At 39.0% G+C, this 12,578-nt stretch overlaps 1 protein-coding gene across 4 annotated transcripts in view; it reads right to left on the bottom strand.

Moving 5' to 3' along the window:
• Window positions 1-2,322: 2,322 nt before the first annotated feature.
• Window positions 2,323-12,578, bottom strand: part of tpm4.L (tropomyosin 4 L homeolog) — an 81,671-nt gene continuing 71,415 nt past the window's right edge. For 2 of the 4 annotated variants that reach the window (XM_018262103.2, XM_018262280.2), the window contains 5 exons: window positions 12,485-12,555; window positions 9,436-9,511; window positions 8,166-8,228; window positions 5,848-5,917; window positions 4,124-4,481 (listed from right to left, as the gene is read on the bottom strand). In XM_018262103.2, coding sequence (XP_018117592.1) covers window positions 4,399-4,481; window positions 5,848-5,917; window positions 8,166-8,228; window positions 9,436-9,511; window positions 12,485-12,555 — 363 coding nt within the window. In that variant the 3' untranslated portion in view covers window positions 4,124-4,398. Of the gene's footprint in view, window positions 2,767-4,123; window positions 4,482-5,847; window positions 5,918-8,165; window positions 8,229-9,435; window positions 9,512-12,484; window positions 12,556-12,578 lie in introns of those variants that run through there. The other 2 variants (XM_018262160.2, NM_001086310.1) reach the window with 2 other exon arrangements.

Raw genomic sequence — 12,578 nt, 5'->3', positions numbered from 1 at the left:
AGAGGAAAACAGATCTAACACCACCATGAGCAATGGCAAGTGTTGGCTGGAGTGTTGTAAAGGTCTGCTGACCACTCTGCAAGAGAGGGGTCTTCTGGATAAGCACCCAAAACTTACATAAGTGTATGCTATTTAGTGGGATGAGCTCTCCATCATCATGCATTGTCCTTTTGTCAGTAGGAAGCAAGAAGACATGGGTTTTGCATGCATGCATGCATGATTATTATCTAAACATTTTATTTTCTGTGCTTCTGGGAGATAATCATACTGTTGCAATACTGGCAGACAAAGTTTCTCTAAGACACTGTAATTGGGGGAAGTAGTGTGCCAGGTCTGTCTCAAATATCAGTGTGCTCCTAGACATCTTCTTCCAGGAGCACATTCTTACTATATACACTATATTATCAAAAACATCCAGATATAGATTTGGCCAAAGGTATCTGTACAGTCTGTCTAAAATTATGTCCTCAGTTGGAACGCTTTAGCCAAATATAAACCTGTTACTTAAAACATGTTAGGACAACATTGTTCACCAGAAGCATGGTTTCTTCTGGGTGATCAGAGGTGAACAGACCTAACATCACCATGAGCAATGGCAAGTGTCAGCTGGAGTACTGTAAAGGTCACCACCACTGGAGTCTGGAGAGGTTGAGACACATTCTCTCGTGATGGAAAACTATATTGACCTGCAGAAAGTTCTTACATAAACCCAAATGAACACCTGTGGAATGAATAGTAACAATGACTCTGAGCCAGGCCTGATCTCAATTGCTGGTGCTCAACCTCACTAATGGTTGAATGGAAGAAGCAAATCCCACAAACAATTTCCCAAAATATAGTGGGGAGACTTTCCAGATTAGTAAAGTCTGTTATAGCACAAAAGATATGACCAACCTCATATTAATACCCTTGTTTTTGGAATAAAATGTTGGAAAGCCAGGTGTTTCCAATACTTTTGGTGACAGTGTATGTTTATGAAAAAAAAATCACAAAGATGATTGGTGCCCGAGAATGATTTTGCTGTTGGGTTCATTAACTTTTAGTTTCATAAAAGGTTTTATTTAGCCCCAACATATATGTACAAAGGACAATGTTTACCAAGCCTTTATCAGTCTTCTATGCAATCTATATGTACTGTATGCTACTGGATGTTTTCTATGCATGATAAGGACTAATCTGCAGGAGAGGAGTCTAAGGTATAAAACTTACATATTTAGTGGGCTGATCTCTCCATCATTGTGCATTATCTTTTAAGCAGTGTCAGTAGGAAGCAAGAACAAGAGTTGGAAATTACCAGAGTATATACCGATTATCTAAAAATTTTCTTTTCTGTGCTTTTGGGAGATAATCACACTGCTGCAATGCTGCCAGACAAAGCTTCTCCCGAAGGCACTGTATTTTGGGGAGAAGTACGCCTCGTTTATGTCTCATTTTATTTTAAACATCCATGTGCTCCATGACATTCTTCCAGGAGCACGTTGTTCCTTTGTCCTTGCAAATTATATTAAATGCAGCGTCGGACTGGGGGCCATAAGGCCCACCGGGGCCCCATCAGGGCCCCAGCCGCAACCCCACTCCAGGCCATCGCAACTTTTTCCAGCGTACCACATGTAGCTTTTTTCTTTATAGCAACGACTGGGGTCGGGGAGGGAGGGTGAGGACAGCGGAACCTTTTTGAGGCAGGAAGCGGGTCAAGGCCGGCGGGGCCCACCAGGGTTTTTCCCCAGTGTCCTTCTGGCCCAGTCCAACCCTTATTAAATGTTTAAGCCCACCCTTCAAAACATTCAAAATCATTTGCTGCCACACCTCAACAGCTCTTGGGGGAAGAAGAGTACACCATGAGTGCAGTTGCAAAGAGCAAGCATGGAGTGGGGTGGTGCAATTAATAGTGTTTGCATGGGCTTTGCCACAGCACCTATGGCCAGCACTGCACTGGCTTGTTATACTTATGTGCATGTCCCTTAATTATATGAAGCTGCTGAATTGTGCAATTTTAATTATGATATTTTATTAAGAAAATTTGCATTGACAAAACAAAATGACCATGTGGCATTACCAGATAAGTGAGCAACTGATGCAAAGTTTGGTTCTAGGTCTATAACCATTACCAACCAACAGATGTTTGTTGTCAAACAGAAGACTTGAAGAAACTGGAAACAATTCTGTATTGATTATTACATCACCCCGTAATTCCTTGCCTTTTAAATCAAGGTGCAGGTGCCAATAGAACCTCCTGCAATTTCTTTAGGCACTGTACCATGCACTCGTCTTGCAAACAACATTCAAGTATATTCTGACAACATTCACACCAAGATTGCAAACTTTCCTTGTTTCATTTTTTATTGGTGGGACTTACATTCCTACCATCCGCTAAATTTTCATACCAATGCTTATGTGGACTTGTAACAGAGTAACATAAGGAAGATGGAACACAGTACAACATGTGGCTATTCTAGAATAAAATGAACATGGGTCCTTAGTATAAAAAAGTGATATTAAGTACAATGCACCAATTGTAAATGAGATTGTAGGCTCATACTTGTAAAAGGTCTCTTAAAAAATAAAATATTTGGTCGCATATGTTTCTTTTCTCCCTGGAATGTTAAGAGAAAAAAAAATACGCGAGAAGGCAGAATTTTAAGGAATGAATAGTTTAGATATATGGAGGGTTTCTTGTTTTCCATTATAAACTGCCCAGTTCTTGTAGTGCCTGATCCAGAACTTGATGCATGCCCAAGTTTTCTTCTTTGGCGCTTGCCAGCTTGTCTGCAAAAGTAATAAGTAAAAATTAGCAATGTTAAAAAACACAGAATGTAGGCTTATGAGGATATTGCTTTTGTATGTCAGCATGTCATAACATGAATGTGCATTCTTATGTTTTGTAAGATTCCCAAAAAGATACATATTGGGCATGGCATATTACAGTGGAAAGAAGTTGCAGTTGCTTTTCCTGCCATTATGCTACTCACTCGGAAGGGAGATGCTCACAGAAAACAATTCGAATCGCTGACATGGCTTTGTATAGAGGCAAAATAATGTTCTGTCAACCCGATATTTGGCCAAAAATCAGCCAAACCCCCTATTCAGCAGGATAAAAAATCCCTGAGGCAAAAACTGCCTTGGCCTGTTGAGTTCTTCTTCTGACTAGTATCCACAGACCCAGGGCCAACAGGATCAGCCAAAAATATGGATTTGTTCATTGGGCCATTATACATATGTAGGGCTATGGAATAACATAGTTCTCTAAGGGAAAACCTCAGTTACCTTACCTGTAATCTCTTCCTGTTCAAAAAAGGAAAACACTTTGCCTGTGGCAACAACTGAATGTAACAATTGGGTGCTTTTAATTTTGCTATTTCCAGAGAAGACCCTGCCTGTTACCACCAGCATCTGCCACATCCTCTATTAGTCTGAAAAGGAATCAATCCCTGATGGGGAAAGGGGACTTTGACCCCCAGAATAAAGGAATGTACAATAAAAATCCCTTATATACATCAATAACTACATTCTGCATTTGACAGATTTGCTCCCGAGGAGACCAGAACCTCATGGACAAATACATCTACCAGAATAGCCTGATCAGAAGATAATGACTGGTAAACCACCAATCACAGGGAGTGTAAATGTCACAGAAGCTAATCTCTCAGATTTCCTATAAAGGAGATACTTCCATTTAAGGAAGAGAAATGACAAGGATGGACCCCGATGATGCACTGAGAAGGATGAAGGCCTGAGTCCATTTTCTGTACTACCCTTGTGACCTTAGTTTACTTGCATTTGGGTGAAGGTTAAATATGATTACATTGAGCAAGAAGCTGCATGTTCCACTTTTTAACAATGTCAGGTCATGAGATGCTATTAAAAATAATCAGCAGTTTAAGCTTGTTTTTCTTACATTAAAATGTAGTTACAAATTTTGGAACTTTAAAAAGCAAAGCACGAAGCAAAAAAGTCAATTAAATCATGTTCAAGAGTGCACTATATTGAAAAACTTCTTTTGCATCAGTGTCATGATACACAGCTTGTGTGTTGTTTTCTAGGCACTAAAACTCATTGCACAACTTTTATATATTAAAATATATCAGACACAGTGGGTTAGTTGTTCAATGAAAACAGCTAGGAATAGACCAAAGAGTTTATTGTGTATGTAAAAGTTTCATAATTGTTAGATCAGGCCTGACTTTTTTCAGTTGAAAACACTGATTTTACATATCAGATAGCAAGTCTCACACACAGAGTTCAACAGAGCTGTCAAGAACCACAATTCACACATAGTATCATTAAAAAAAGAAAAGAAGAAAAGAAGGCAGGATCATGTAGAGTTTTATTCCAGAAAAGGCACTTAGAGATAGTCTAGAAGCGAAAAAGGTGGCACTGAAGCACATGTCATGTGTCGGCCTACAAGGAGGTCATGTCATTGAGTGCATGGTCCAGCTCCTCACTGATAGCTTTGTACTTGAGCTTCTGGGCATACAGCTCATCTACCATACAGAACAGGAATGGTTCAGAAAGGACAGGATGAAAGCAGAAAGAGTTGAAGAACAGAATGAAGGCCATGCAAAAGAGAAAGAAATCCTGATTAGGAAGAACATACTATATACACAAATATACAATGAATAAAGTAAGGATTAGTTATCCTTTTTAGTCTATAGTGCTTTTATGGGCAAAAACACAGTACACACCCACTCTGCATTTTCTAAGGATTTCTAAAATAAAACAGTTTACAGTCATTTTTAGAATTCACAAGGTCTTATATAAGCTTCCTGATGGAATACCACCCATTGATCAGATAGGCAATAGATGCAGACAAATTAGCGGACAGAAATCTTCTAACCTGGCTGATTGACTAAACGGCCATTAGTCATGGTATGGAAAATGTTGGGACAATGCACACACGGTCCGAAAATCGTACGAAACTTTGATTTGTACGACTGTATTTTTGCATCTATGGCCAACATTAGCGCTCAACACAACGATGGCTAGTAGCACATGGATGATTGGTATAAATACAGATAACTTGATGATGTGCTAGATCGAGCAATCACATTGCTACCATTGCCTGTGTGGCTGTGTGAAATGCCATAGATTGTGTAACAATTAACAGAAAGAGCTCAGCATTTTCCCAGAGACCGGTGACAATCGCTTAAGAAATTCTGCCTGTGTTATTAACCATTGATGGTCTCATTTTGCGTCACTCTATGCCGTGGTTTGTTCTGGCACAAAAAAACTAAGGGGTTTTGGGGATACTCTAAAGCTGGCCAAACAGAAACAAAATACCTGCATCAGATAAAAATTGATGTATCTTGACCTAGTTTTGTGCATTTGGTGAAAGCTGCACTCTTCATATTACCTTTAGACAGAGATCATTGTAGAGCTCCAGCATTCATCTAAAAGTGGGTGAGTTCAAATGCAGCGGAGCACACCCACATAACAAAGGCAGGGCTTAACACTAGAGATAGTGGAAGTTGCACTTCATAACTTTGGGTGGATTACGGTTTCATATAGCTTTGCTGAAACAGCACACCTAGTTTTTCCCTACCTAAAATGCTTTAAAAGTCACTGTATAGTTGAGTTACATTGCTACTTAAAAGAGGGTGCTGGTCTGTAGTAAAGGTGCTTGGATTCATATTCTTAAACCCCTACATTTTTAAATAACAAATCGCAATCAGTGACTGCACAGCTGTTGCTAAGCTTGCAACTTCCTGACAACCAGCAACTTATGGGGATCAGGAACTGCCAGGCTGAAGGGCTATGCAAAAAAATATTTCTAACTTCTCCAAAATTCAAATGACAGTTAAAATCAGCACAATAAACAGTAATGTCTAAAATGCAAACCGCACGACTTACCTTCCAGGTCATCAATTGACTTTTCTAGTTTGGCCACTGTCCTTTCTGCAAATTCAGCCCGGGTTTCAGCCTATGACAACAGAAAAAAAGGTGTTTAGCAGAGTTTACAAAGACTCAAAATCTGATGACAGATGAGATGCCTGTCCCACCCAGTCTGTCTTTCTAGTGACTGCGGAAGCTCACACCCTCTCTCATCACTATCCTTTTATTTTCAGACTAGTGGTAAGTCTGCCTCTAATTGTTTTTATAGTTGTAGTAAATCTCTTATTCTAACACTTGGCCTTTTGAAAACATGCACCCAGGATTCTTACATATGTGTTCATTCTTTTAGGGGGTTATTTACTAAACCTCAAATTTTTCTGGTTGGGGCAAAAACTCAAATTTTTTGTGGAATTTATTTTTGGCATTATTTATACCCCACTGCTGAAAAAAGACCAAATCTGAAAATCCATAATCTCAGATCTGTCAAGGTCATGTATGAGTCAAAGGGAGGTGCCCTATCCCAATTCTAAGAGCTCAAGATTTGCGCTGGGTTTAGCCCGATAATCCGATAAATTCGGAAAAACCTGAAAAAAATCTAGCAATTTGGGAAAAAAGTCAGGAAAAAACCTTCTTGATTTTATCGTTTCCCCTAATGAATAAGGCAAAATCGAGCACGGGACTTCGGTCAAGCTCTTTCAGTTTTATTTATGAGATAAATTGAGATTTTAGTAAAGAACCCCCTTAGTGTATGTGTTTTCAAAATCTTCTCCTGTATCTCCTAGTAACCATCTGGTATACTCCGTGTGCTTTAAATGACTGCCTAACAACATGTGAGGAACTGCATGACAGATGAAGTAGAATTAGGCAGAAGAAGCATGTGTCTAGGGCTCATTGGTAGGGAGGTGGGGGGTGCTCGTAATGTACCTCTTCTGCCTATGGTCCCTTAGTTCAGACATTTGAGGGACTCAATTATTAATGGAATGAAGGCTTTCAAACACCTTCTGGCCCCCACCTTGCACTCGTCATCATGCATGCTCTAACTTGCTCTGGCCCTGATCTTGAGCCTTAAGATAAAACGGCTGACACATATATCATCTTAATATAGTACCAACACAACTAGAGAAGCTGTACCCATGAATAATAAAAATATAACATAAAAAAGGCCAATATTTTGTATAAATAACCTTATGAAACGTATATTTTTTAACAGTACGTGCCAACAATAATGATTTCATAGTAAAATCCTACAATTTAAAGTATTTAAGTCTTTGGCTCGTAGACACATTGTTAACATGCAAACACCTAATACTTTACATCAGCCAATGAATAGACAGAGCTCTGCCTTTTACTCCAACACTTTTACAGTTTGAACCTGCATTGTCAGGTGATCAGTATGTGACACACAAAACATCCCATAACGGTGGCTTAAGGGAAAATATGCTAAAGGGCAATATTTACCAATATCTTTATGCCAATTTGATTTTTTAATAGGTCACTTAATAGCTTATAAATTAAGTGTTGGTAAGGTTTTATTACAGAATTTATAGTTCTCCTTTAAGGCTATCTCACTGTCTTTTGTAATATTAAATTAAGACAAATGTTACCTAAATAACTATAATCTACAACCCATTAAAGTATTTTTGAGCTGAACTGTTCTGTCTAAAGTTAATTCCATGAGACTGCCGCTAATAGGCCATTGGCTCCAGCTTCATGTTGTTTCGAAATGAACAGCTGGTTTAACTTCTAGTCGATAACTAGAGGAGGGGGTGAGGAATTCCACCTGTGTGCATAAAGGTCTTAATAAAGTGCATATTCCAATAGCACATGGATTATATAGGATTTGGATCTATTCTCAAAAAAGCTCAGACACAGCATTGCCAATTTCCAGAGTTCTAGCTAAACAAGCAGATTTATTTATTCTATTTAATAATAGTACCTTGTACTATGTTTCATAAATCCATATTGGTGGCAAAACAATCTTGTTTTTAATGTTTAAATGTTTTTAGTAGATTTAAGTTATGGTGATCCAAATTCCAGCAAACTCCAGGTCCAAAGCTTTTGTTAGAATAGATTGCATACCTGTATAGAGAGTGTGCTTGGGGTTTTACTGCTTTTCAAATCTCTCTGGTAGCAGTAGAGTTCTAAGAGCTACTGAATCAGTGCACAATACAAGTGTACATGAGGGCACAGCATGCTTGTGTGTAACTGAGAAAGTTCCTGTCCATCCCATAAGGTATGTGGGGACTATTTTAGATGCTAAATGCCAACAAAACATAGCCATTACTGTACTCAAACTTCTTAAACATGTAAAGTAAGCTTGTTTGCTGTATTCTTACCTCTTTAAGTTTGTCTGTTAAAATCTTTATTTCTTCTTCATATTTATCTTCTTTTTCAGAATACTACAAGAGACAAGCAGTGCATAAGTTCATAGTTAGTTCATAGTCTAGAAGGGAACAGATTTGTTCATGCAATACGACATAATACATTTAGTAGCCACTCTTGCGCCCATTATGACATTTTAAAGAAGATTTATACTTTCATGAAAAATGCAGAGAAATGTTCATCTATAAATTACCTAAGACCTACCCTCTAGAGAGACCTTGTAGGGGCTATGTATTAAAAAAAAAAAAGTGTGCTGTGTGTGTAGTCACCTATAGCAAACTGATAGCATAAACTGGTCACCTGATCGAAAGCAAATCTCATTGGCTGTTATGGGTAACTGCAGCTGGGCAAATTATGAGCCTTTTATTACATAGGTCTTATTTATAAATTCACTTCCATAAATTAATTCAAGGTTGTGATTATGAAAACACACACACAACTAGGAGATGTTTAGCTTGCTTGTAGCTCTATGTGCACAAATATTTTGGGTCCAATCAATTTTAAACATTTGATGTGTATATAAAATTTATGACCATATATCATCTGCGACATATCAATTTCAGTTAGCCCTAACTCTTCAGCAGGTGCAGTTATCCTAGACTTCAGGATGCTGATAACAAGTGCTGATTATTGGGGAAAACATGATGGCTTGTACTTTTTTTCTTTTTTACAGGTAATAAGGCTCATAATGCACAAAAAAAATGATAAAAACAATTTGCCCCATTTGTCTGCACTAGTTTTCAGTCATTTTCAACTGAACTGGCAGACTTGCTTAAACATTTGCTCATGGTCCCACAAATATGCCAGTGGAACTTGACCCATTTCTGTGTTACAGGTTGCCTGTGGCCTTTCCAACATTCCAGTCTTTCCCTTCTCAAATAGGAATACTCGATATTATAAAATTACAACCATGGCTAGGAGAGTCTTACTGCTATAAAAGTGATAAAGTATTAATATGTTTTACAATAAGGAAAAAAAAAAACAGACTTATGGGATAATCATTTCATGGTTTCAGAGTAGGGTCTTGTTTTTTAGGCATAAGGCCATACAGTGTCAGCAGCTCCCGTGAGCCTTGGGGCATGTGAAATGAGCTCATAAGTACTAGAATGAGCCTCACAGCCACAACAAACAAAATCTAGAACTTTTTCCTTATCTTTAAGTCTGGTAAGGACACCCAACAGCTGCAAACTAAAACCATATTTTCACATTTCTGTTGGGACTTACCTTCTCAGATTGTGCCTCCAAGGATTTTAAGTTGTTAGTCACATTTTTCAGTTCTTCTTCCAAATCACTACATTTGCTGCAATAAAATATACGATTTTTAAAAAAAAAAATAAGAATGCACATTTAGACACGGCAAGTCAGCAGAATTTAATAAACAGCAGCTAAGCTTTCAGTTTGATTAATCAAATCAATATGTATCATTAAGAAACCTGAAGCCATCCGAGTACACTCGGCTATTGAAGTTTCCTTCTAAATATTATATATTGCATTGCTGTAGCCATTTTGGGTGTGCATTCCAAATCTGGTTTGGATTTGTGTTACTGGAAAGGGATGCTAAATTCCAATTGATTTGATTAATGCACACCCCCCTCACTCACACAGGGCACTGTTTTTTCAGAATACAGAAATCAAGTAGGAGTGGTTTCAGTCTTGAGTTCTGTTGCTCTGTGCATGGGTTCTCTTCAGACCCTTTAAGAAATTGTTCTGGGGGCTCCATAAGACAGACCTATGGCAGTAGGGTAATAATCAAAGCAGTCAGCCATTCCTCTGTGTCAGAACCACAAAGATACAATCCAATAAGATCAGATACTTATGACTGAAACACATTCTAAAGGTGGCCATACACAGGCAGATAAAGCTGTCGAAGGTCCTTTAGACCAATTTGACAATTTATCTGCTCGTGTATGGTGGCTTCCAAAGGGGGCCATGATATTGATCGGGAAGGTTTAATTTTTCTCGTGACCTACCCGTCGGAGCCCATTGCTCCTCATAATCCGATCGTTCGGCCCTAGGGCTGAATGTTTGGATTACCCTGATATAGCCCTGCTGTTGGTGGGCATATCGGGGAAAGATCCTCTCGTTTGGCGATATCGCCAGACGAGCGTATCTCTTCGTCTATGGCCTGCTTACCAGAACATTGCCATCTGTTGAAAGCAAAAACTACAGGGCTTGCAACTTGGTTTATGTTGCCCATATTATGCAACCATTCTGGACAAAATATTGAATAAACTCAATCTGCCCACAACCATTATGTTAACAGACTACTGCTGGCAGTTTGGGCATACTAATTTGGATCTGCCAGTTTAAGGCGTAGGTCAAACCTGGATACTTTTGCAAGTAATCTAAAACCAGAGGACTTCATATAAACATGTCACCCCTTTGAAGCACACTAGGTAAAATGTTCACAATTTGCAGATGCCTCTGGAGGGATCCTCTCAGCAACTCTGGCGTGTTGCCTCAAACAAGCATCTGGACCTTACAGACTCATAAGCAGTCCTGTCATTTGCAGTAACAAAGCAACCACTTGTGTGGGGCCTTCAGGAACATAAAAGGTCACAGCCAACACCTGGTCTATTAAAGAACTAATTCAGTCAAAGTAGTTGAACAACTGGGTGTCTTGAAATGGTCTGGGGACAGGCCTCTATTGCCGATATTCATCATCATGATTGCCTCCTCTCCAAAGTGTGCAGTGCACAGCAAAAGGGAAAATTTGATCCTCGTTTGTTTAAAGGGATCCTGTCATAGTTAATAGTGCTACTCCAGCAGAATTCTGCACTGAAATCAATTTCTCAAAAGAGCAGAGCAGATTTTTTTATATTCAATTTTGAAATCTGACATTTTGTCAATTTCCCAGCTGCCCCTGGTCATGTGACTTTTGCCTAAACTTTAGGAGAGAAATGCTTTCTGGCAGGCTGCTGTTTTTCCTTCTCAATGTAACTGAAGGAGTCTCAGTGGGACATGGGTTTTTACTATTGAGTGTTGTTCTTAGATCTACCAGGCAGCTGTTATCTTGTGTTAGGGTTAGCTGCTATCTGGTTACCTTCCCATTGTTCTTTTGTTTGGCTGCTGGGGGGGGGAAGGGAGGGGGTGATATCACTCCAACTTGCAGTACAGCAGTAAAGAGTGATTGAAGTTTATTAGAGCACAAGTCACATGACTTGGGGCAGCTGGGAAATTGACAATATGTCTAGCCCCATGTCAGATTTCAAAATTGAATATAAAAAAATCTGTTTGCTCTTTTGAGAAAAAATGTTTTCCCCATGACAGTATCTCTTTAATCAAATATCTATAGCTTGGCCTGAGAATAGGTCTTAAAGGAATTGTTCAGTATAAAAAATAAAAACTGGGTAAATAGATAGTCTGTGCAAAATAAAAAATGTTTCTAATACAGTTAGTTAGGCAAAAATGTAATGTTTAAAGGCTGGAGTAACTGGATGTCTAATATAACTGCACATTTCCTGCTTTTCAGCTCTCTTGGTTTCCACTGACTGGTAACCCTAGTGACCAAGCAGTAGGGTTGCCACCTGTCCGGTTTTGAAGTGCTGCCTGGGTCAAAACTTCCTGCCCGGGCAGGATTCCCTTGACACGGCGATCAGCCAATCGCAGATAGTCGTGGCATAGTCCCGCACCCCTGACATCACAGACACTTTCACTTATGTCACGGCCCCACCCCTGACATCAAAACCCCGCCCCCTGCCCGGTCTCCACCTTTGCAAAAGGTGGCAATCCTACCAAGCAGTAACCAATCAGTGCCTTGAGGGGGGCCACATGAGCCATAGCTGTTACTTTTGAATCTGAGCTGAATGGTAAGGATCAATTACAAACTCACTGAACAATTATGTCCCATGTGGCCCCCCTTCAAGTCGCTGATTAACTCAGAGTTATAGAGCTGAAAAGCAGGACGTAGTGTTCTGGCTATTATATTAGACATCCAGTCACTCCAGCCTTTATACTTTACATTTTAGCTAACTATATTAAAAACATTTTTTATTTTGCACAGCCTATTTATCCAGTTTTTATTTTTGAACTGTTCCTTTAATAAGCATACTAAAATATAATTAACCTCTATGAGCCAGATTCTCAGCCAGATATATTTCTAAAATAAATAACCACAAATTCAGGACCAACTATATCATCGCATATTTGAAGGTTTCTCTTAATGACTATACATTTTTTATAATGTGTAATAGTTTCAAAATCAGTCTATTAACAGGAATTTTATTTTTATTTATTCTTGTTCTGCTGAAATAACTTAAGTTTGTATCCTTACAGTTCGGACACCTCTGCACGCTCCTCTGCTCTTTCAAGTTCTCCCTCAAGAATAACCAGTTTCCGAGCAACCTAGAAGTAATAACAAAGGAGGA

Source organism: Xenopus laevis, chromosome 1L (genome assembly GCF_017654675.1).
Source record: "Xenopus laevis strain J_2021 chromosome 1L, Xenopus_laevis_v10.1, whole genome shotgun sequence".
Taxonomy (NCBI): Eukaryota; Metazoa; Chordata; class Amphibia; order Anura; family Pipidae; genus Xenopus; species Xenopus laevis.
The sequence above is the reverse complement of the archived record's forward strand: the minus strand, read 5'-3'. Positions and strand labels throughout refer to the sequence as shown.